We start from the raw sequence: 24,229 nt of genomic DNA on the forward strand, positions 1-24,229 counted from the left end.
CACTAGATATGATGGATGGATGGATGGCACTATTATTATATTAAATATTTATTTAATATAATAGAATACAATAAATATTTATTTATTGTATTCTATTTTATTATATTTATTGAATATAATATAATAAATTAAAATATAATAAAGTATTTATTGAATATAATATAATTAATTAAAATATAATAAAGTATTTATTGAATATAATATAATAGAATACGGTAAAATATATACAGTCGAACTTGGTTATAACGAGCATCAGACAGACAAAATTTCCTCGTTATAACCATTACTCACTATATCAGTGATGAGTTAAATCTATGAGTGCAAACAACTCGTGTTGCTTGCACTCATGTCACGCTTTGTTTGCCTTACATGACCACACCCGGGCATTCTTTGTTTCATACTAATATTTATATTCAGCTGATGAAGAGTTCCCCTAGACTCGAAAGCTACTGTTTTGCTTTGTATTGCTTTATTTTAATTTAATTTATCTCAATTTGTACTCTGTTCATTAAACCTGCATTCATTAAAGGATTACTTGTGTTCATTAAAGAATTACTACATTGTTTCTCCTACCCACAACTTCCTTATTCCATTCCTCTGGAGGTGAGCAATATATTTATAATTTTATCGAGAGACACTTTCTTTTGTTAGTAGAACTTGTTTCTGAAGGAAGAGTTCATTTCTAACTGATTTTACTTTAAAATGACAGTAAAATGATCTGCATACAAAATTCTTAGAAGTCGCGAAATAAATTTATGGTTCAGTAAATATAAGACAATCTGTAAATAGGGTAACGCAACAAGCAGAATGCCAATGCACTATTGTATAGCCCCCATCCCCAAAAGGACATGGTCATAAACCAGCCACTAATCCAATGCAGATAGTCATAAAAGCTAAGGTGCCCTTTTCATTTTTGTCTATTCCAAGAATTGGGTTTTTTCGACTACCCAAGCAATTAAGAGTTTGCATAGTTACCAAAATTTGTATGGTAACTTATAACAGTAAGTGATTGTATGGGAATACGAGTAAATTAAAATCATTATGGCTTTTTGCTTATTACAGCTATGATCTCATTATTTCTATGCTCGTTATAACCAAGTTGGACTGTATTTAGTTTGTTGCCATCCTGAACAGGATGCCAACAAACTAAATAGGTGGCAGTAATCTTAGAATAACATAGAAATCTTCTGTGGGTAGACTGTTAGGATAGCTCAAGATTCTTTCACTGACATACAGAAATTTTGCCAGCAGAGACAAGGAATTGATTATCCTGTTGTATAAGGCAATGGTTAGGCCAGATCTGCAAGCCTCACTTTAAGAAGGATGTATTTCTTGGAATGAGTGCAGAGAACAGCAACCAGATTAGTCTAGGACACAAAGGAGTACTCTTACCAACCGAAATTCTGCAAAATTGCAGTGCTTGAAACTAGGCACCTGTGAGGAGACCTGACACTGATGGTATCCTTACCTTTCTTGGACAACACACATAAGGAGACATAAATTGAAAAAGAATGGTTGCAGAATAGATGTATGAATATTTTTGCTTTCAGCCAGAGAGTGATTTCCCTTAAATTTATTAAAATTTAAGGGAAAATTAGGCATATTATTAGATGAAATGGGAAAATGAGTTGGGTCGTTTTCATTTGCCATTACTAATGCTTAATATTCTTCTAGTGATCTAAATACTGCATGTTAAAGGGCTTTAAGATGTAACAGACAGTACTATTTACTATCTGTTACTTATATTATTTACTATTAGATAGCATTTTAAGATGTAACAGATAGTACTCTCAGGCATTTACGTTGCCAATAACTGCTTAAAATAAGGTATTATCAAAATATGGATGATTTTCAATAGTAAGAAAAGAATTACCTATTTATAGCATTATTTTTATGGGTTATATAATAACCTTTACTGCTACCCAGATGCAAGACCTTGCATTTTCTAGTGCTGAACCTCAGCTACTATTTCATAGCTCATTCAAATAATCTCTCTCTCTCTCTCTCTCTCTCTCTCTCTCTCTCTCTCTCATTCCCACCTTTGTATCATCAGCATTAGGCGGGGGAAAAAATATCTTGATGCCAGTGTAGAGATCAAGGAAAGGAGATGCCCAAGGGCATTATCAATCACTAACAAGGCCTTGAATTCTCTGAGTGGTGGTAGATCAACAAAGGTTTAAGTTTGCAGTCACCAGCTGTATTACCACCGACTAAGAGTCTTTACAGACATTAAAACAAGGCACACTCTTCCTTTTTGGCAATGCATATTCTCTCAGGCATATATTTCCAATATAGACCTGTTTTATCTGCAATGAAAATTTGGTGTGCACCATGATTCTGCTTATGCATTATCTTCACTAAAGTCTCAGGAAAGCCCTTTGCTACAACATCATTTGCACTATACACTCACTTAATATTATGAAAGTTATTTATATATATATATGCGATCTTTATTGCAGGCAGTGATTGGTTACATGATTGCCTGATGCAATAATACCCACAACAGCGACAATGCTAGGGGTTTAACATTAAATAACTTATACAGAAAAAATTACTTAAAACATATATTAGGACATAAAACGTATAATTACATATTTTACATATAAAATTAATATTAACATGTGAAATGAAGATAGATGAAAAGCGATGAAAAGAGGATGGCAGTCACTCGGTTAAAGACGAAAGCTGTTCCCTGATGATGCGTCTTCTGTACAATTTGTCCTCTATGAACTTTTTGTAGTCCACATCCATCTCCTGAACATTGTGGAGCATCTCCACGGGCAGGAATCTATCCCCTATTCTGAGCCTCCACGCCACAGACTGCAGAGAGGAGAGGGCTCTTAAGGGTTTTGGGGGGAATCCTCCAATTGCACATCTGCCAAAAATTTGGTGTATTGACTTCCCCCGCTATCATTTTAATTGACACAAGCAAGCGCAGGGCAAATATCCGTTTGGAGACTTTTCTGTAATTTAGAAGTTGGGTGATATCTGAAGTATGTATGAGTGGTGGCAGTTTATGCTTGAAGAGGATCCACCGAAGAAGCCAGTACTCATCAGATGCAATGGTTTTTAGCGTGGTTTTCGTTGCCGATGCCCAAATTTCTGACCCGTAGGTGATGGCTGGCTGCAGAAACCGGTATATGTATTGGAGCGTGTACTCAGGCTCTGTGACATGAAGGAGGTGTTGTTTGGCAAGCCATCTTGCTCTGCAGACCTTGTTGTGAATGTCTGCAACATGGTGTTTGAAACTGAGTTTAGGGTCGAATATAACGCCGAGATCTTTGTGCTTGATGACTAGGGTGATGGGGGTTCCGTGGATTTCCAGGTTTAGTTGCATTGGGTTTAATTTGAGGGAAAATACCATTTGTGCAGATTTTTTTGGATTTATCTTAAGAGAGAACTGTGCCAAGTATGTAATCAGATCCTTGAGGCTGTTGTGATAATGTTTCCAGAAACAGAATCAGGTAAGGCGGTCCCGTTGATCCGATAGAGGAGCTTCAAGTCGTCTACATAACTGATAAATTCTGTTTGCTGACACAGGAATGGGTGGATGGCAGCCGTAAAGAGGAGCCCTGAGAGAACTCCGCCTTGGGGTACACCTACACAAACTTTCCTTGTGAAAGATTTTTTATTCACAGTCAAGTGAAGGACCCTGGTTGTAAGTAGCGACTTCAAGAATTCCAGTATATTGCCTTTTATCTGGTATCCATCCTCACAAAGTTGCAGGAGGGGCTGGATGTCTATGCTGTCGAATGCAGACGGGATATCCAGATAAACAATTGCCATCTCAGCCCTATCTTGTAGAACCCCCAGAATGGTGTTGGTGGTTTGCAATAGGTTTGTAATGGTGGACCTGCATTTCAAGGCATAGTGAATGTATGGTGATTCACATGGCAGAACCTGGTTGGTTAGGATAGGAAGAAGGCACTTCTCCATGACTTTGAGGAGACATGAGGCTTTCATTATTGGCCTGAATTGTGAAACTGATGTCGCTCCTTGTGTTTTGGGGATTGGTCGGACAATATTTTGATTCCAGGCTATTGGGAAATTTCGCGTTGTGAGGATTCCACTGAAGATACCTAGGAGGGCATCAATGATGAATACACTAACGCTCTTAAGAATGAATTGTGGGACCCCATCATATCCAGTGCAAGACGTTGGTGGGATATCATTGATGGCCTGGATAAGCTCTCTTTTTGTGATGATGATGGAAGCGAGGACATCTCGCTGACAACTGTTGTGAATGCTCTTAAAGTCTGATGCTGACTTTGGCTTAAATCTTGTGATGTAGTCTAGCCATTCAATTGGATTAAGTTGTTGAGGGAATTCATCATGCCTTGCCTTAAACGGTGCTTTCCCGATCTTGATTGTTTTGTCGATATAGGCTTTAATGGCTTCAGATTTGCTTCTATTGAACTAGGCGCAGGCTCTTGAGTATGCAATTCTGTCTAGTGGGTCTAATTTTGCTTTCCATTTTGCATGTAGTCTTTGTTTATTCCAAAATTTAAGGCTGAGATCTTGGGTCCACCATGCTTTGCTTCAACAGGAGATTGAAACTGTTTTTGACGCTGCAGTTCGAGCAATAGACTGCAGCCAGCAGGTAAGAAAGTGCAGCCCGAGCTGTGGATCACATTGGTTTAGGGCTTCCCAAGGAAAAATAGATGCTGCAAAGCAGCATTTCTCTGGATTGAGGAGAGAAGGGCTAATCACTGTCTTCTTAACTGGTGCCTGATGTTGCCAGGATGTCCTGGGAGTGATTGGAAGGATGAGGCCTACTGGTAGATGGTCTGACATGAAGGCTGTTTCCGGTTGGCTGTCAACAGTGAGGGTGTCTGTTGCAAATATTAGGTCTAACAGGTTAGAGCCTCTGGTAGGGGAAAAATTCTGGAGGGTCAGACCTACTGATGCCAGATTAGAAAATAACAATTTGCGAAGACTGTGTTGGCCTGAGCTAATATTAAAGTCTCCACACACTAGTAATGTTGCTTTAGGGTGGCATTGATTAATGATCCAGTTGGAGATCTCTTGTAAAGTGTTCTTTACTGTGGGAGGGGGGATGTAGACTGTGCACACATCAAGTCTGTGGCCTTGAATGCTGAGTGAGGCTCTTGCAGCTTCAAACAGTTCTGTTTTTAGTGTTGCTGAGCTTGTGAGTGAGAATTTTTTTGTGTTGAAGAGAATGCCTATACCACCACCAGTTGTCCGTTCCCTGGAGGCAAAAATGCCCGAGAAGCAAGTGGCTTGAGAAAATGCGAGGTCTTCTTCATTGGAGGACAGCCATGTCTCTGTGATACAAATGATGTCATACCATTTCTAGCCTTAACCTCATAACCCAATCATGACTAGTGCTAAATGTTCCCTTGCTAGAACTTTCACCAAATTTAACCTTAATATTGTCAGACAGACTTGAAGCCTGTTCTGAATTAAATTAAGGTATATCAGCATATGTATCTGATTCTGATCTTCCAACCCAAAAAAGTTTTTCCGTCTGATCCATTACTGTACCTTGTTTCTTTCTAATAATAGTAGGATTCATTGGTATAGAGGTTTTAATATGTAACAATGAATAAGAACAGTAACCATGAAGGATGCAAGGGGTATCCTTCAAAAATATCTGTTGCATATTAATTGTTAATTAACAATTAAAATCTGAATTTATTTTCCCTACCTTCCTAAATATAATCAAACTTTTATTTGGGATGTTTTGGAAGTGAAAAATTGTTTACTTGAAATTAAATATGCAAAGAACCTGGCAGGGTTCGCACAACAATTTTTGTAACTTCCTCTGCTCTGTAGTTATCCAGCATTTCAAATTAAATGTGTATCAAATGACTGCTATTCTAGCTCAGTGTTACTCACCAATAATGCCCTCTAGCTTTCTAAAGAAAAGGTCCTCTTAGTTAACATGTTAGTTTTTCTTTCAGTGACTTGTAAGCATCATTCTTCTTACCCATATAGTTTGAAATTGGCATGCTGGCTGATGAATAGCAGAGGTATCTGCATTGGAAAGTAATTCCTCTTTATGTTCAATTATTATATAAAATTGTGTTATTTTGTCTCAATTATTATTATTATTATTATTGACATAAAATGGTTTCTTGCTTTGATTATTATTTACCTGTTTATTCCTTTATTGTTTGGAAAAAAATAAAAAAAAATTAATTTTGCACCTATTAAGTTTTAAATTTTTTTTCTCTTAACAGTTCACTGAACTGGAAATTACAAGTTATTGTTAGTTTCAAATTTACATATTATGACTGTAATTTTCATTTTCAATGGTATTAATTTATATATTTTTAAATAATGTATAAAAAAGCACCATTTTTTTAATATTTAATTTTTTTTATTAAAAGTTACATACTAGTAACTTACTAACTAGTAAGTACTGTAATCCATTAAGATGAAAAATATCAGTACACCACATGCAAAATTTAAAATAAATTTTAAAAAATTACATAAATTTGGGCATCTGTCAGATTCCACATGACTGCTTGAAATAGACAGAGGTGCAAGCACTGCTGGGTTAATTGTCGCACTAGCTGAACAATTCACACCAGAATTCAAGTAAATTCCACTAATTTTTAATCCATTATCATAGTGTTTTATTACAATCATTCTGTTCATTCATTTTCCACTTTCTAGACTTATTGGTGGTATAAAGGATACGAATTTTATAAAATAATAATTATAAATTATTTTATAAAAAATAAAATGTAAACACAGCATGGTTATCACAGACTGATCAAGTTTTTGCATCCACACCAATAACACCAATTTTATATCGGATAAGTTTCACAACTTAGAAACTTATTATTGTAACTTTAAAAATTTTAGTGCAATTTTTAATTTTCTTCAAATTTTTTTGAAAACAAAAGGGCAAGCTAGTATGTGCAAAAGTTCATAAGTTGAATATTTGTAAGTATAGGACTGCCTGTACTATGTAAACTTTGATTCCTTTAATCATTTTGTCAATACTAATTAATACGTATTGGCTGAATTGTTAGTCAATGTTATGCTAAATTATTACAAACAATATGACAAAAGGAAACAGCCAATTCTATACATGCATATTAATTACACTTACACAATTTTTTCAAAAAAATGAACTCACTCCTTGAATCATGGGATTATTTGTAGTTGATTTTCGTTCCCTCTTGATCACAACAGATTCTTGATCACTACCATTCTCTATAAAATAAATAAAGGTCAATGAGCAGTGTTAAAATTAAATTTTAGAAATAAAATTCAATCATGCGAATGATTAAAATTAAATTTTAGAAATAAAAAATTCAATCATGCGAATGATTTTGTATGTTTGTACATTTTTATACAAGAGACCAATATAAAAATACCTTTAATATGCTACTCCAATACAGCCCAAAGGATCAGAGAAGTTTACAACTTGATCATAATTGTTTTTTTGAAAGCAGCTGATATTCTAAGCTCACTGTTAACAATGAGTCCTAGTTTTGTGATAGGGGTACAAACTCAACTGCATGACAGGCATACCAGTGCCAATGTACACTACACCCAGCCAGATCAAATTGAAGAACTGACTAAAATGTTCAAATATGCAGAACTTTATTTATACAGCACTGTAACAGACCAAATGGACTCAAAGTAAGAGTGAAATATGTCCCTTAAAAGGAACAGAAAGCATGGTTACTGTTTGGAATGATTATGGTGATAAGACCTTAAAAATATTTAAATTGGATTTGAAACAATGATCTAACTAAAGTTGCCACCTTTTTCAAAATCTCTGACCCCTCTCCCCAGGTTGTGTGCATGCAAACAATATTTTTTCACCTAAAATAGGCATTTATTAGATTACTGTACTTTGTAGCTAAAATTAATATGTTAAGTGTTAATTACAAGAATTTTTGAGATAAGTATTTGTTTGTGTAGATTCTTAATTTTCAGGTTATGATCTGTGCACTACAGTTCAAAGCAGAGACCAACAAATGGTCAATCACAGTACTTAGAAATATAATTTTATGGAGAACAAAAGTGTCAGAAATCTCATTACTTGACTGATTTAGTTTATACATTTACTTAAAATTTTTATATACTTACCTAACATGATTTTTATAATAAAAAAACTATAATAATTCTACAACTAGCATATTTTATTAAAAACAGGGATATATGAAGGGGTATCAAAAAGTTTGTACCCTTACCTAGAAATAATAAATATGATCTTTACTGTAAGATTTCTAGGTACATGCAGGTACCCTACCTTTACAAACCCATCACAGCACTAAGCCAGGGGTTATAGCCCTAGAAAGCTGAAACTTCACAGGAACTTTAAACCTTTCCTATGTACTCTCCAATTAAGTAAGACTAAATGCAACCAGGCATAATATTTTCAAGAGTTATAATTATCTATATAATATTGGTGTGAATACGCCACAGAAAACTCTTAAATGAAAAACTACAATAGTAGTGTAAGATGAGATACAGATGAAAACTTTAATTTTTATGGATAGTGTATTGATATTAATCAAAATAATAGTTTATGAAATAATTAAATTATTCCATAGGAAACATCATGAAATATGTCATAGCATCTTTACTGTTTCTGAAATCAAGTCAGTCAGCCAGAGTCTAACTGACAAAGTGAAAGAGTTATAATTGCATAGGTACTATGAGGATATGGATATTTATAATGAAAATGTATTGGCATGTCTCAGGTTACCTAGCTAGAAAAATTTTAAAGAGCAATAATTGTGAAACATGTAAAGATTTATTATTAGGCCCAAAAGATCTTGATATGGACAAATTGTTGTTGTATTAAAGATGTAGTAGTGGCATGTGATGCAAGAAAGCAAGCTTAATGTCCAAGTTTGCAGACGATACAAAGGTTGGCAGGGTTGTTAAAGACACTACTGACGCTATGCTGCTGCAACAGGATCTGGAAAAGTTGAGCAGATGGGCTGAGAGGTGGCAAACGAAGTTTAACATTGACAAATGTAAAGTACTACATATGGGAAACAACAACCCCAGAGCAACGTATCAACTCTGTGGTACTACACTGACAGTGGTAGAGAATGAAAAGGACCTGGGGGTAATTATGCAGGCAGATATGAAGTTCTCTGAGCAGTGCAGATGGGCTGCAAGAGTAGCTCATGGTGTCTTGTCAATGATATATAGGAATTTTTCTAGCAGGGATAAGGAGGTGATTATTCCCTTGTATAAGGCAATAATCAGGCCACACCTTGAGTACTGTATACAGGTCTGGAAGCCCCATTTCAAGAAGGATGTAGAGCTGCTGGAATGAGTACAGAGAAGGGCAACAAGATTAGTCAATGGAAAAAAGGTTGCTCTTACGAAGAAAGGCTAAAGTTTTGCAAATTACAGTGTCTTGAGACTAGGAACCGGCGAGGTGATCTGATAGAGGTGTACAAAGCCTTGAATGGTTTGAGCATGCTCAATGCTGATTGGATTCTCCCTCTTGCTCAGAATAATCACCTGAGAGGGCATAAATTCAAATTGAGGAAAGACAGATGTAGGATAGATGTGCGGAAATTTGCCTTTAGCCAGCGGGTAGTTGGTTGGTGGAACAGACTTCCATTCCTTGTTGTGGAAGTTGATAGCCTAAATAAAGGCTCAGCTGGATAGGTATTTAGAACGAATGGAGGGGTGAAGTGGAAGTCTTTATTTATTTATTTTTTTTTTTGGCTGATGCTGCATAAGCTTGCTTTCTTACATCATATGCCTCTACTAATGCTAAAGTGAGTATGCAGCATCAGCCAAAAAAAAAAAAAAAATTTCACACAACCATTCCCTCTAAATGTTTGTCAAGTTCCTCCTTAAATTTATTTAACCTATCGACTTACAATGATAGATGGAAGTTTGTTCCAGCAATAATCCACCCGCTGGCTAAACACAAATTTCTGCACATCTATTCTACATCTGTCTTTCCTTAATTTCAATTTATGCCCCCTTAAAGTTCGTAAGCTGAACAAGTGGAAGAATCCCATCAGAATTCAGCGTGCTCAATTCAAGCCCTTATACACCTCAATCAGATCACCGTGCAGGTGCTTAGTCTCCAGTCACTGCAATTTGCAGAACTTAAGCCTCTCTTGATAAGAGGATCCCTTCATTCCCCTCACCAATCTTGTTGCCCTTCTCTGTACACATTCAAGCAAATCTACATCCTTCCTAAAATGAGGCCTCCAGACCTGTACGCAGTACTCAAGGCGTGGCCTGACCATTGTCTTATACAGAAGGACAATCACTTCCTTTTCCATGCTAGCAAAATTCCTATATATCATTGACAAAACCCCATGACCTGCCCTGGTAGCCTGTCTGCATTGCTCAGAAAACTTCATATCTGACTGCACAATTACTCCCAGGTCTTTTTAATTTTCTACCACCTTAAGTGTAGTAACCACGCAGTTGGTACATTTCTCTGGGATTACTTCTACCCATATACAGTACTTTGCATTTCTCAAGGTTAAACTTCAGTTGCCACTTCTCAGCCCATCTGCCCAAATTTTCTAGATCCTGTTGAAGAAGCACACTGCCATTACTGTCATTAACAACCCTGCCAACCTTTGTATCATCTGCAAACTTCGACACTAAACCTGATATACCTTCATCAATATATATACAAAACAACATTGGACCGAACACCGATCCCTGTGGGACTCCACTAATAACATTAGTCCACGAAGAGCAGCATCCATTGATTACCACCCTCTGTCTTCTCCCACTCAACCATTTTTTTATCCATTGTAGCAACTTTCCTTAATGCCATTCTGCTCCAATTTGTACAGTAATCTTTCATGCACAACAGTGTCAAAAGCTTTCCTGAAATCTAAGTACACTGTATATGATATCAAAATTATTTTTTGCATCCGGTTCCTTTGTAACCACATCATAATATCCTATCAAATTTGTCAGACAAGACTTTCCCTTAACAAACCCATGCTGGGTCTGAATTATTGCTGCAGTCTTGTCTAGATGATCCTGCAATGCATCTTTAACCAGTGACTCCATTATTTTACCCGGAATAGAAGTTAAACTAATTGGTCTGTCATTACTCATGTCACCCTTTGCTCCCCCTTTATGAATTGGGGATACATTTGCACATCTCCAGTCCATGGGTACCTCCTCTGAGTCCAAGGAAGCTCTCATAATTATGGCTAAGGGTTTGCTTACTTCCTTTGCTGCCTCCTTTAATATAACTGGATAGATCCCATCCACCCCAGGTGCCTTTCTTATGTTTAACTTCAACAATTTCTCCTCCACTTTGCTCTAAGTTATTACAAAATCATTAAGCACCCTGCTACAATTTGATAACCTTCGGCCATTTTCAAACCTTAATAACTCCTCATGTTTGAATGTAGATGCAAAATACTCATTCAGTTTGTTTGCTATCTGAGCAGGATCATCAACAGTCGAACCATCGATATCAAGTGGACCAATCAGATTCATCCCCTTCCTTTTAGAGTTTATATAAGTATAGAAAACCTTGCTGTTTTTTTTTAGCATCCTTTGCCAAAAATTTCTCGTAATCTGCCTTCGCCCGCCTAACCTCATTTGTGACTTGATTACAGACTAGCTTATATCTGCCATCGGCTTCTGAGTCGCTTGATAATTTATATGCATCCCATGCATTTTTCTTCTCTGTCACGAGACTGATTAGTTCATTTGATAACCATTTAGGCCTAAACCTTGAACAATATTCCTTAAAAGGTATGAAACTTTTAGTAGCTTCCACGATTCACAGTCTATTGAAATGCACTGCTTGTTTGATGTTTTTGGAGCAATCAGGAACAGGACATGGTATTGCCATAGGGAATGTGTGTGTGTGTGTGTGTGTGTGTGTGTGTGTGTGTGTGTGTGTGTGTGTGTGTGTGTGTGTGTGTGTGTGTGTGTGTGTGTGCGCGCACGCGATGTAAGGAGTGTGAGGAAATCAGGCGCCAGCTCAGCATTGTCATGGGCTTATATGAGAGCTTGAAGGACAGGGTGGATGCCCTCGAAGGATTAAAATCATGGGCTTATATGAGAGCTTGAAGGACAGGGTGGATGTCCTCGAAGGATTAAAATTAAAAAGCCCATCAAGCTCTCAGCTGCCCACATCCCTGTTTCCCTGACTCTATTGTCAGGGAAACAGGGACCATATTGTGCAAAAAGGGTAGATGGAACAGGACCTGGGGCAAAGGTTGATGATGTTGTAGAGCACATATCATCTTTTAAGGGCACAAAGGGTGATATTGTTGTACACGTTGGCACTAATAATATTAAGAGTAGGAGACCAGCGGAATTACTTAACAAATACAAGTCGATGAAAAAAAGCCGTGAGTTAGGGTCGAATTTGAAAGTATCTGCAATTCTGCCCAGACATGATAGGAGGGCATATATGATGAGAGCCTTGTCGATCAATTTGTCCCTGGAGAGATTTTGCAAGGCTCAAGGGGTAGAATTTTTCTCAGCCTGGTCTGTGCTTCTACAGGGATGGGATACACTTAAATAGAAAGGGTGCAAGAATATTTGCTGATGCTATCGAGGCAGAGTTAGGTGGGTCGGAAAACTGCTAGCTTGGGGGAATACACAGACTAATAGATTAATAGTAGCCGCTGGCAGATTTTTGCACTACTTCTACTGAAATGCAATTGAGCAGCAGCCTGGAAAGCAAGGCAATTGGGAATTTCCAGGACTGCTGGGAGTCATAATGGAACAAGTAAATACATGGGATGTGTTAGGGTAACTAAGAGTAGAAGCAGGTGCATGTATACTTGCATGTACACCAATGCTAAGAGTATAGTTAATAAATTCGATGAGCTTGAAGTGCTAGTCAAGACAAAGACATAAGCAGTGTGGAACTGCAATTTGGGGAGTACAATGTGTACAGAAAGGGAGGAGGGGTTATGCTGTTAGTTAAGAAACAAAATCTAAGGAAGTGCATCCAATTGATGTTGGTGAACAATGCAATGTTGAGTCTGTTTGGTGTGACATAAGCACTGGGAAAGGAAAAATGAGAGTAGCTGTGTGTTATAGGCCTAATGAATCTGATGAGTATAATGAGCAATTGTGCAGAGAAATAGTGGGCCAGTAAATTAGGATGTCTTATAATGGGAGATTTTAATTTCCCGGATATTGACTGGAATTTGTGGGTTGTCACTCACAAACTAGCAAGGCTTTTCTGTATTTATTGGATGATTGTTTTCTACAGCGGCATGATCGGGAGGCAACTAGAGGGAGTAATACTCTTGATCTGATTATCAGTAATGATTCTTCATGCATCAAGAATCTGCAGATAAAGGAACCACTAGGTGGCAATGATCACAGTGTGCTGAAGTGGGATTTACTCAAAGAGGTTTGTTTGTTATTTGGTTTTTAGGAGCATTAGCAACTAAGGCCATATTGCTCCAGGATATGCGGTGGTCATTCCCTGAATGACCACCGCATCCTCCGTATTTGGTGGCTCATGGGGTCGAACCCTGGTCTAATCAAGAAGCATGTGCTACGCACTGCTGCTCCTGCCCACCTGGCTACGGAGGCGCTGTCTACTCAAAGAGGTAACTACCATCAAGGGTAAAGGGAAGGGTTTTTGCTTTCGTAAGGGTCACTACGATGGTCTGAGACATTATTTAAATTCTATACGGTGGAACCAACTGATGATGTTACCCACAGCAAATTCAAAATGGGAAGAATTCAAAGAATTAACCTTGGAAGCTACTCGGGTTTTCATACCAACAAAGATATATTGTTCAAGATTTAGGCCTAAATGGATGTCAGATGAACTAACTAGACATGTGACAGAAGAAAAATGCATGGGATACATATAAATTAACATGTGACACAGAAGCCTACGATAGATATACGCTGATCTGTAACCAAGTCACAAAGGAAGTTAGGCAGGCAAAGGTAGATTACAAGAAATGTTTGGCAAAGGATGCAAATGAAAACAGCAAAGAGTTCTTCACTTATGTAAACTCTAGAAGGATGGAGATGAATCAGATTGGTCCACTTGATATCGATGGTTCAACTGTTGATGATCTTGCTTAGGTAGCTAACAAACTAAATGAATATTCTGCATCGACATTCACACATGAGGAGTTATTCAGTGAGGGGAATGCCAGAGGTGTATTCAACTCTAGCAGTAAGCTACAGAATCTTGAAATAACTGGGAGTAAAGTGGAGGAGAAACTGTTGAAGATAAACACAAGAAAGGCACCCGGGGTGGATGGGATCTATCCAGTTATATTAAAGGAGGCAGCAAAGGAAGTAAGCAAACCCTTAGCCATAATTATGAGAGCTTCCCTGGACTCAGGGGAGGTTCCCATGGACTGGAGATGTGCAAATGTGACCCCATTCCACAAAGGAGGATCAAAGGGGGAGACAGGTAATTACAGACCTGTTAGTTTAACTTCTTTTCCAGAGAAATTAATGGAGCCACTAGTTAAAGAAGCATTGCAGGTTCATCTAGACAAGACTTCAGTATTAACTCGGACACAGCATGGGTTTGTTACGGGGAAGTCTTGTCTGACTAATTTTATTAGATACTATGATTAGTCACAAATGAACTGGATGCAAAGAATAATTTTTATATCATATTTTTGGATCTTAGAAAAGCCTTTGATACTGTTGCATATGTAAGACTGCTGCACAAATTGGAGCAGTGTGGCATTGGAGGCAAATTGCTGCTATGGATAAACGGATGGTTGAGTGGGAAAAGACAGAGTGGTAATCAATGGACACTGCTCTTCGTGGACTAATGTTAATAGTGGAGTTGCTCAGGGTTCAGTGTTGGGTCCATTGTTGTTTTCTGTATTTATAAATGATATTGATGATAGTATATCAGACTTAATGTCCAAGTTTGCAGATGATATGAAGGTTGGCAGGGTTGTTAAGGACACTAATGACAGTACACTGTTGCAACAGGATCTAGAAAAGTTGAGCAGATGAGCTGAGAGGTGGCAAATGAAGTTTAACATTGACAAATATAAAGTACTACATATGGGAAGCAGTAATCCCAGAATAACATATCAACTCTGTGGAACCACACTGACAGTGGTAGAGAAAGAAAAGGACCTGGGGGTAGAAAAGAACTGTGCAGGCAGATATTAAATTTTATGAGCAGTGCACAGACTGTCTGCAAGAGTAGTTTATGGTATCTTGACAATGATATACAGGAATTTTTCTAGCAGGGATAAGGAGGTGATTATCCTCTTGTATAAGCAATGGTCAGACCACACCTTTGAGTATTGTATATAGGTCTGGAGGCCTCATTTTAAGAAGGATGTAGAGCTGTTGGAACGAGTACAGAGAAGGGCAACAAGATTAGTGAATTGGAACAAAGGGTTGCTCTTAAGAAGAAAGGCTTAAGTTTTGCAAATTACAGTGTCTGGAGACTAGGCACCTGCGAGGTGATCTGATTGAGGTGTATAAAGCCTTGATTGGTTTGAGCATGATCAATGCTGATGGGATTCTTTCTCTTGCTCAGAATAATCGTCTGAGAGGTCATAAATTCAAATTGAGGTAAGATGGTTGTAGGATAGATGTGCAGAAGTTTGTCTTTAGCCAGCAGGCGGTTAATTGCTGGAACAAACTTCCATCTCTCTTTGTAGAAGTTGATAGCTTAAATAGATTCAAAGCAGAACTTGACAAACATTTGGAGTGAGTGGATGGGTGAAATAAGGGTTTTTATTATTTTTTTTTTTTTTTGGCTGATGCTATATAAGTTTGCTTTCTTGTATCATGTCCCTTTGCTAATGCTAATGATTAATTCCTTGAATGCTTCCCGCTTAGAATTTGTTGTTGGTAACATCATCAGTTGATCTCACTATACAGAATTTAAAAACTGTCTGAGACCACTGTACTCACCTTTACAGAAGCAAAAACACTTTCCTTTACCCCTGATGGTAATTATATTTTTAAATAAATCCTACATCAGTACACTGTGATCACTGCCACCTAGTGGTTTCTTTATCTGCAAATTCCTAATATACGAATTATCACTGCTGATCACCAGATCAAGAGTATTACCCTCTCTGGTTGCCTCTTGAACATGCTGCTGCAGAAAACATTCATCCAATAAATCCACAAAAGTCTTACTAGTGTGCGAGTGACCAACCCACAAGTTCCAGTCAATGTCTGGGAAGTTAAAATTCCTCATTATAAGACATTCTGATTTACTAGCCCACTCTATTTCTCTGTACAACTGTTCATTGTACTCATTCGAGTCATTAGGCCTACAACACACTCCTACTCTTATTTTTGCTTTCGCAGTGCTTATGTCACACCAAACTGACTCAACAGTGCACTGTTCATCTATATCAACTGGATGCACTTCTTTTGATTTTATGTTTTTCTTAATTAACAGCATAACACCTCCTCCCTTCCTATCCTGTCTATCCTTTCTGTACACATTGTACTCCCCAAATTCCAATTCTGCATTTCTAATATCTGTGTGACACCACGTCTCTGATATCCCAACAATATCCACCTTTGATGTCTTGACCAACACTTCAAATTCATCAAATTTATTTACTATACTTCTAGCATTGGTATACATGCAAGTATAAATGCACCTATTCTTATTCTTTGTTACCCTAACACATCCCATATATAGCTACCTGTTTCACGACGACTGCCATCAGTCCCTGAAATCCCTAGGCCCCCTCGCTCCAGGCCGCTGCTTATTCTAATAGAAGTAGTGCAAGAATCACCTTCACCTACAGCTACTTTTAACCTTTTAGTCTGTGAATCCCCCGAAGCTAGTAGTTTTCCAACCCACCTAACACTGCCTCAATAGCATTAGCAAATATTCTTGCACCCTTTCTATTTAAGTGTATCCCATCCCTGTAGAAGCAGTCTCTCCTGTTAACAAACACAGACCACACTGAAAAAAATTCTACCCCTTGAGCCTTGCACATTCCCTCCAGGGCCGAATTGATTGATAAGGCTCTCATCATGTACTTCCTCCTATCGTGTCTGGGCAGAATTGCAGACACTTTCAAATTTAACCCTAACTTACGACTTTTTTTCAACATTGACCTGTAGTTTTTAAGTAAATCTGCAGATCTCCTACTCTTAATGTCATTTGTGCCAACGTGTACAACAATATCACCTTTTGTGCCCTTAAAAGGTGATATGTGCTTTACAACTTCATCAACTTTTGCCCCTGGTAGACATACCCTGGTCCTATTCCATCTATCCTTTTTACACAATATATTCCCTGTTTCCCTGACAATAGAGTCACCAACAATAACTATCTCCTGTATGAATAGCGCATTCTGGTCCCACAGGAGATCTCTCTCACATGTTAATGTGTGAGAGAGAGAATATGGATTAAAATCACCATCAAAGGAATTGTTGAATACAATGAGAAGTGTGTCAAATATTTTTCTTTTCTGAAGTCTATTTGGTATTTCACAAGGAAAAAGTTCTGCAAAAATTTTATGCTAAAAAAAATGACAAACAAGTTTTATTGACTGGAGTACCAAGCACAATTAACCCCAGGGGCTCACATCTGGTGAGTATGGGCTTGGCACACCCAGGGTCCCGAGCTGTATATCATCATTCTTCTCTTTCTTGGTGATTCCTCCCCCCCCTCTCTCTCTCACGGGAACTCGGAATTTTTTTTTAGCTGGTGCACCATAAGCCTCATATAGGCTTCCTTGCACTATGTGGCTAGTAATAATAATAATAATGTGCAAAAAGTGCTTATTCAATCTATCTTGTAAATTATGTTAAAACAAAAAGTGAAAAATATGAATTTGGCTTGCCTGTCCAGTCAAGCCTGAAACCCCCTTCAAAAACTATTGAAACATGTTAAACACATGTAACTAGGAAATGTTAAGCACTTGCTGTGAAAGATAGAGGGGAAAATTGCCACGATTTTTCCAAGGAAAATTGTGTCATGATTTTTCTTTTTTAGAGATCACTTGTATCAAAGCAATATTAATTGATCAATACTAGATTAACTGACCATTCTGAACTACATATACCTTAATGATAAATAACATATAGCACCATAATTCGGTTTGAATTCTATTGTCTGATGAATTCTACACCGCTGAAGTATTTGCCAAACATTTGTCAAGGATTGAGACTATTGATACAGAGCTTTTGGTTTCATTTCCTGGTTGAGATCTGTTGATTGATGAGGATGACCAAAACTCAGCATTGAAGAATATGAAAAATGACAATACAAAAGACCCAGGTGACTCACCAACCGTATTTTGGAAAAAGTCTGTCTCCACTCTTAATCCTATCATGTTTCATATTTGCAACTTATCTCTGAGATGGGCATTTACCCAAAGAATTTCAATCAGGTTAATATACTTCTGGTATTCAATAAAGGTGACAAGTGTGCTGTATAAAATTTCAGACCATTCCCCAGCAAAAAAAGCCTTTCTAAACTATTTGACACAGCAGTGCATAAACAACTCTTCAATTTGTTCAAGCCTTACGTACATCAAAATCAACATGGCTTGGGTCATGGAAAGTCAGCAATCGCTAATCTGATACCCTTCTGGCAATGTATATCCAAAACTCTCTACAGCCATCTTAAATTAGACACTGCTGACATCACTAGGCAATTTTATAAAGTACCTAGTGAACAACTCATTGCAAAACTAAATGGTTTTTCAATGAGTTGAAAAGCTGTTGGAATGCAACATTCCAACAGTGTGATCGTCAACCAAGTGAAGTATGAACCTTTTATCACATTCAGTGCATGTGTATGTATGTGTTTGCTGGGAGACCTATTGCTGTTATCTAGGGTCACATTGCTCTTGTTGCTAAGGAGCTGTATAATACAATGTTCCAACAGTGTCATCATCCACTGAGTGAAGCCTGAACAATTTATCCAACTCAGTGTATATGTATGTGTTTTCTGTGAATATATTGCTACTAGGCTGTTATGTAGAGTCACATTGTTCTTGTATCTGAGAAGCTATATAATTCAATGTTCCCACAGTGTCATCAACAATCAAGTGAAGTCTGAACTTTTTATCCAACTCAGTATATGTTTGTGTGTGTTCTCTAGGAGCCCTATTGCTGTTAGGTTGGGTCACATTGCTCTTGTGGCTAAGTAACTATATAATGCAACATTACCACAGTGTCATTGTCAATCAAGTGAAGTCTGAACCTTTTATTCAACTCAGTGTGTATGCACACTGGTGTGCAAAACTTAAGGACCAACACTATTTCTACAGGTTACAACCACAAAATCTTTACTTAAGGTACTCTTTACTGATGAGAATAGATTCAGTCCCAGCAGCGATTCTGGACATCAGCTAATCTGGCGTGAGGTTGGCACATGGTATCATCCCGCAAACATCACTGAAAGGGATCAATATGGCGGTCGAGGTGTTCTCATTTGGGAAGGCGTTATCTTGGATGGATGTACACAACTCTAGATACTGGAAGGTGGTACTGTAACCGATACACGCTACTGTACTGAGGTAATCCTTTCCCATGTGCATCTCTTCTGAGATGCCATTGGCCCCGAGTTTGTGTTTATGGACGATAACGCCACACCGCACCGCAGCTGTTGTTATGCTTTTGGAAAGTGAGGACATTGTTCGTATGGATTGGCCTGACCATTCCCTCAATCTAAATCCCATCAAACACATATGGGACGCTCTGGGTAGACACCTATCGGCACGTCCACACCCAGCAGAAAATGTTCATCAGCTGAAGATGGCACTGACAGAGCAATGGACGATGTTACCGCAAGAACTTATCAACAACATTGTTCTAAGTATGGACAGGCGGTGCAAAGCCTGCATCGACATTAGGGGTGGACATATCTCCTACTGAGGACTACGTTTCCCCCCGTCACACCTTTGGCAGTGATGCATCTGTATCATGGCAGCCAGTGCTACGTTGACATTTTTGAATAAAGTCCCTTTGTACTGTTTTGTTACCATTGTTGTGTCGGTGTTGTTTCCTTCATCATTTCTGTACCTCACGAGGTTCCTTTGGTATGCTTTTCCCATATCCAGGCCACTCTTATGAGAAGCTACAGGTGAAAACCTGACTGGTCCTTAAGTTTTGCACACCAGTATATGTATGTGTTCTCTGGGAGCCCTATTGCTGTCGTGGCTCAGGAGCCATATAATGCAACGTTACCACAGTTTCATTATTGATCAAGTGAAGTCTGAACCAATTATCTAACTCAGTGTATATGTACGTATCTATTCTCAGTGTGTTTATTGCTGCTAGGCTGTTATGTAGGGTAACATTACTCTTTAGGCTGAGGCTATAAAATGAAACATTCCCACAGTGTCATCATCTACCAAGTGATTTCAAAACCTTTTATTTCACTCAGTGCAATACTTCACAAAATTTCTGATGCCATCTCTACAGATTCTGAAATCAATGATTGGATTACAGACTAGGATACAGTGCTTTATTATTAGTAGTATTGTTGTTCTTACATTATTATTGATTAACGGTATAATACTGGTGTAGATACACCATAGTTTACCCATAAATTTAAAGTATGAAAGCAACAATATGAGATACAATTAAAACGATGCCTTTCATACTACATATGTAGTTTAAATTCATGGGTAAACTATGGTGTATCTACACCGATATTATACAGTTAATTACTTAAAAACCCATATATAATTATGCATCGATCCACAGCAAAAAAAAAGGAGTATTGGAACCAAATGCACAGGGTTGTTGTTGTGTCCTGTTACTGTAGATCCAGAAACTCTTGATTTCCTACAGGTATTCAGGATTGCATTACCTGTAGGATAGTCTAGGGTGTTTGGCACCATACAATTAACACTACACTACGTTTGCATATTATGTTCTGGCTCTCCAAGTGGTGTGATATCTTCTTGGTTATGCAGCTGGTCATAATCTTGTATATCTTTGGAATACAACTGATAGGCCTGTCTGGATTCTATGGGTCTCTGTGGGGTTATTATTTTTATTATTAATTAATTTAGATCTGATAGAGGTGTATAAAGCCTTGAATGGTTTGAGCATGCTCAATGATGACGGGATTCTGCCTCTTGCTCAGAATAATCACCTGAGAGGGCATAAATTCAAATTGAGGAAAGACAGATGTAGGACAGATGTGCAGAAATTTGCCTTTAGCCAGAAGGTAGTTGGTTGGTGGAACAGACTTCCATCCCTTGTTGTGGAAGTTGAGAGCTTCTTTGGACTCAAGGGAGGTACCCATAGACTGGAGATGTGCAAATGTGAACCCAATTCAAAGATGAGCATCAAAGGCTGACACAAGTAATTATAGACCTGTGAGTTTAACTTCTGTTCCAGGAAAATTAATGGAGGCACTGGTTAAAGAAGCACTGCAGGATCATCTAGACAAGACTTCAGTTATAGTTCGGACACAGCATGGTTTTGTTAAGGGGAAGTCTTGCCTGACCAATTTGACTGGATACTATGATGCAGTCACAAAAGAACTGGATGCAGGGAATAACTTTGATATTATATACCTGGATCTTAGAAAGGCTTTTGATACTGTTGCACATGGAAGACTGCTGCACAAATTGGAGCAGTGTGGCATTGGAGGCAAATTGCTGCTATGGATGAAGAGGTGGTTGAGAAGGAGAAGACAGAGAGTGGTAATCAATGGACACTGCTCATCGTGGACTAATGTTATTAGTGGAGTCCCTCAGGGTTCAGTGTTGGGTCCATTATTGTTCTCTGTATTTATAAATAATATTGATGATGGTAAAAAAAATTGATGATGGTATATCAAGCTTAATGTCCAAGTTTGCAGACGATACAAAGGTTGGCAGGGTTGTTAAAGACACCAACTGACGCTATGCTGCTGCAACACGGGAGTCTGGGTGCGAGGTTAGCCTGTGCGGACATAGCTCCTTGAAGCTCTTCGAACAGAGAAGTTTTTCCTGATTTATTTCTGATTTATTAGCTTAAATTGTCATATTAACTTATTTTCTAGAGTAGCTTTATATTCCTAGTTACGATACTTAGTTTAAAGTTTAACTTAGACAGAGATTTTGTAGGTATTACTTAGTATCGGTAACGGTATCAAATCCACGTATTACAAATTGAACGAGACGTCTTTTTTTTAACCAAATTTAGTCGATTTGTTAACCAATTGTTATATCAAATTATCTTCTATAAGTAGATTAAAGACCTAGTCAGGATCCTTAGTTTATTCTAAATTGAGATAGCGAGATTTGGAAGCTAATCAATACTTACCAGTCCGTAGAAGTACCGTTCGAGAATTCCCGCCATTTTTACACGATAGCATAAGCTTAGTGTAGTATAGTGCATAATATAATATTGTCAATTAATCAGTAAATCTATTAATCTTGATAAACTTTAATGTCAATTAAATTATATTTTTAACTCTATATATATATAATGACTTCATCGTAACAAATAATTAATACATAACTATAGTGGTACACGTGATACGGAAGTTGTATAAAGGGAACCCGTAGAAAACACTAGATACCGAAAAAAAATATATATATATATATATAACATAACTGTTTTGGGATATAACTTAAGGATTTAATTTTTGTTTTGAAATTTTATTGAATTAAATCGGAATCATGACTCTGACCAGAGCAGCAAAGCAAAAGGCTCAAGCTAATGGAAGTGCTAGTGGCTCAGAGCAGAACTGAGGGGGGCAGTTGCCCTCTGAATCACAGTCTTTTAAAATGCACTGTTTGCTTGATGTTTGAGGAGCAGTCGGGTACGGGACATGATACTGCCAAGAGGGATGTCTTTGTGTGTGCACGATGTAAGGAGTGCAAGGAAATCAGGCGACAACTCAGCGTTGTTATGGGCCTTTATGAGAGCTTGAAGGATAGGGTGGATGCCCTCGAAGGAAATAAATTGAGGGGCCCATCAAGCTCTCAGCTGTCCACATCAACGCTAGAGCTTGCACTTGGTCATCAGGCAACACAGAGGCAGCCCCCTAGGCAGAATGCGCTGGTCCCACAGGAACTAGTAGTTGTTGGTGACTCTATTGTCAGGGAAATGGGGAACATGCTTTGTAAAAAGGATAGGTGGAATAGGACCAGGGTATGTCTGCCAGCGGCAAAGGTTGATGACGTTGCAGAGCGGATATCATCTTTTAAGGGCACAAAAGGTGATATAGTTGTACACGTCGGCACAAATGATATTAAGAGTAGGAGACCTGCGGAATTACTTAGCAAGTACAGGTCACTGTTGAAAAAAAGCCGTGAATTAGAGTTGAATTTGAAAGTGTCTGCAATTCTGCCCAGACACGATAGGAGGGAGTATATGATGAGAGCCTTGTCGATCAATTCGGCCCTGGAGGGATTGTGCAAGGCTCAAGGGGTAGAATTTTTTTCAGCCTGGACTGTACTTGTTAACAGGAGTGATTGCTTCTACAGGGATGGGATACACTTAAATAGAAAGGGTGCAAGAATTTTTGCTGATGCTGTCGAGGCAGTGTTAGGTGGGTCGGAAAACTGCTAGTTGGGGGGGGATACAAGAACTAATAGATTAACAGTAGCCACTGGCAGAGGTGGAAGTGATTCTTGCACTGCTTCTATTGAAATGAGCAGAAGCCTGAAAAACAAGATGCAGGATATTTCAGAGACTGCTGGGAGTCATTGCGGTACAAGTAAACACATGGGTTGTGTTAGGGTAGCTAAGAATAGAAACAGGTGCATGTATACCTGCGTGTACACCAATGCTAGGAGTTTGGTAAATAAATTTGATGAATTTGAGGTATTGCTCAAAACATCAAAGGCAGATATTGTTGGGATATCAGAGACGTGGTGTCACACAGATATAAGTAACGCGGAACTGGAATTTGGGGAATACAATGTGTATAGAAAGGATAGACAGGACAGGAGGGGAGGAGGGGTTATGCTATTAATTAAGAAACACAAAGTCCAAGGAAGTGAAGCCAGTCGACATCGATGGACAGGGCAGTGTCGAGTCAGTTTGGTGTGATATAAGCATAGGGAAATCAAAATTGAGAGTAGGAGTGTGCTATAGGCCTAATGACTCTGATGAGTATAATAAGATATTGTACAGGGAAATAGAGTGGGCCAGTAAATCAGAGAGTCTTATAATGGGGGATTTTAATTTCCCAGATATTGACTGGAATTTGTGGGTTGGTCACTCGCAAACTAGCAAGGCTTTTGTGGATTTATTGGATGATTGTTTTCTACATCAGCATGTTCGTGAGGCAACTAGAGGGAGCAATACTCTTGATCTGATTATCAGTAGTGATTCTTCATGCATTAAGAATCTGCAGATAAATGAACCACTAGGT

At 38.2% G+C, this 24,229-nt stretch overlaps 1 protein-coding gene across 1 annotated transcript in view; it reads right to left on the reverse strand.

The window, feature by feature from the left end:
- Positions 1-24,229, reverse strand: part of mdlc (RING finger protein mdlc) — a 97,035-nt gene that overhangs the window by 64,921 nt on the left and 7,885 nt on the right. The window contains exon 2 of the mRNA XM_090388259.1: positions 7,112-7,188. Within this exon, the coding sequence (XP_090244385.1) occupies positions 7,112-7,188 (77 nt within the window). The remainder of the gene's footprint in view (positions 1-7,111; positions 7,189-24,229) is intronic.

This window comes from Mastigoproctus giganteus, chromosome 14 (assembly GCF_048544385.1).
Source record: "Mastigoproctus giganteus isolate SK-2022 chromosome 14, ASM4854438v1, whole genome shotgun sequence".
NCBI lineage: Eukaryota > Metazoa > Arthropoda > Arachnida > Uropygi > Thelyphonidae > Mastigoproctus > Mastigoproctus giganteus.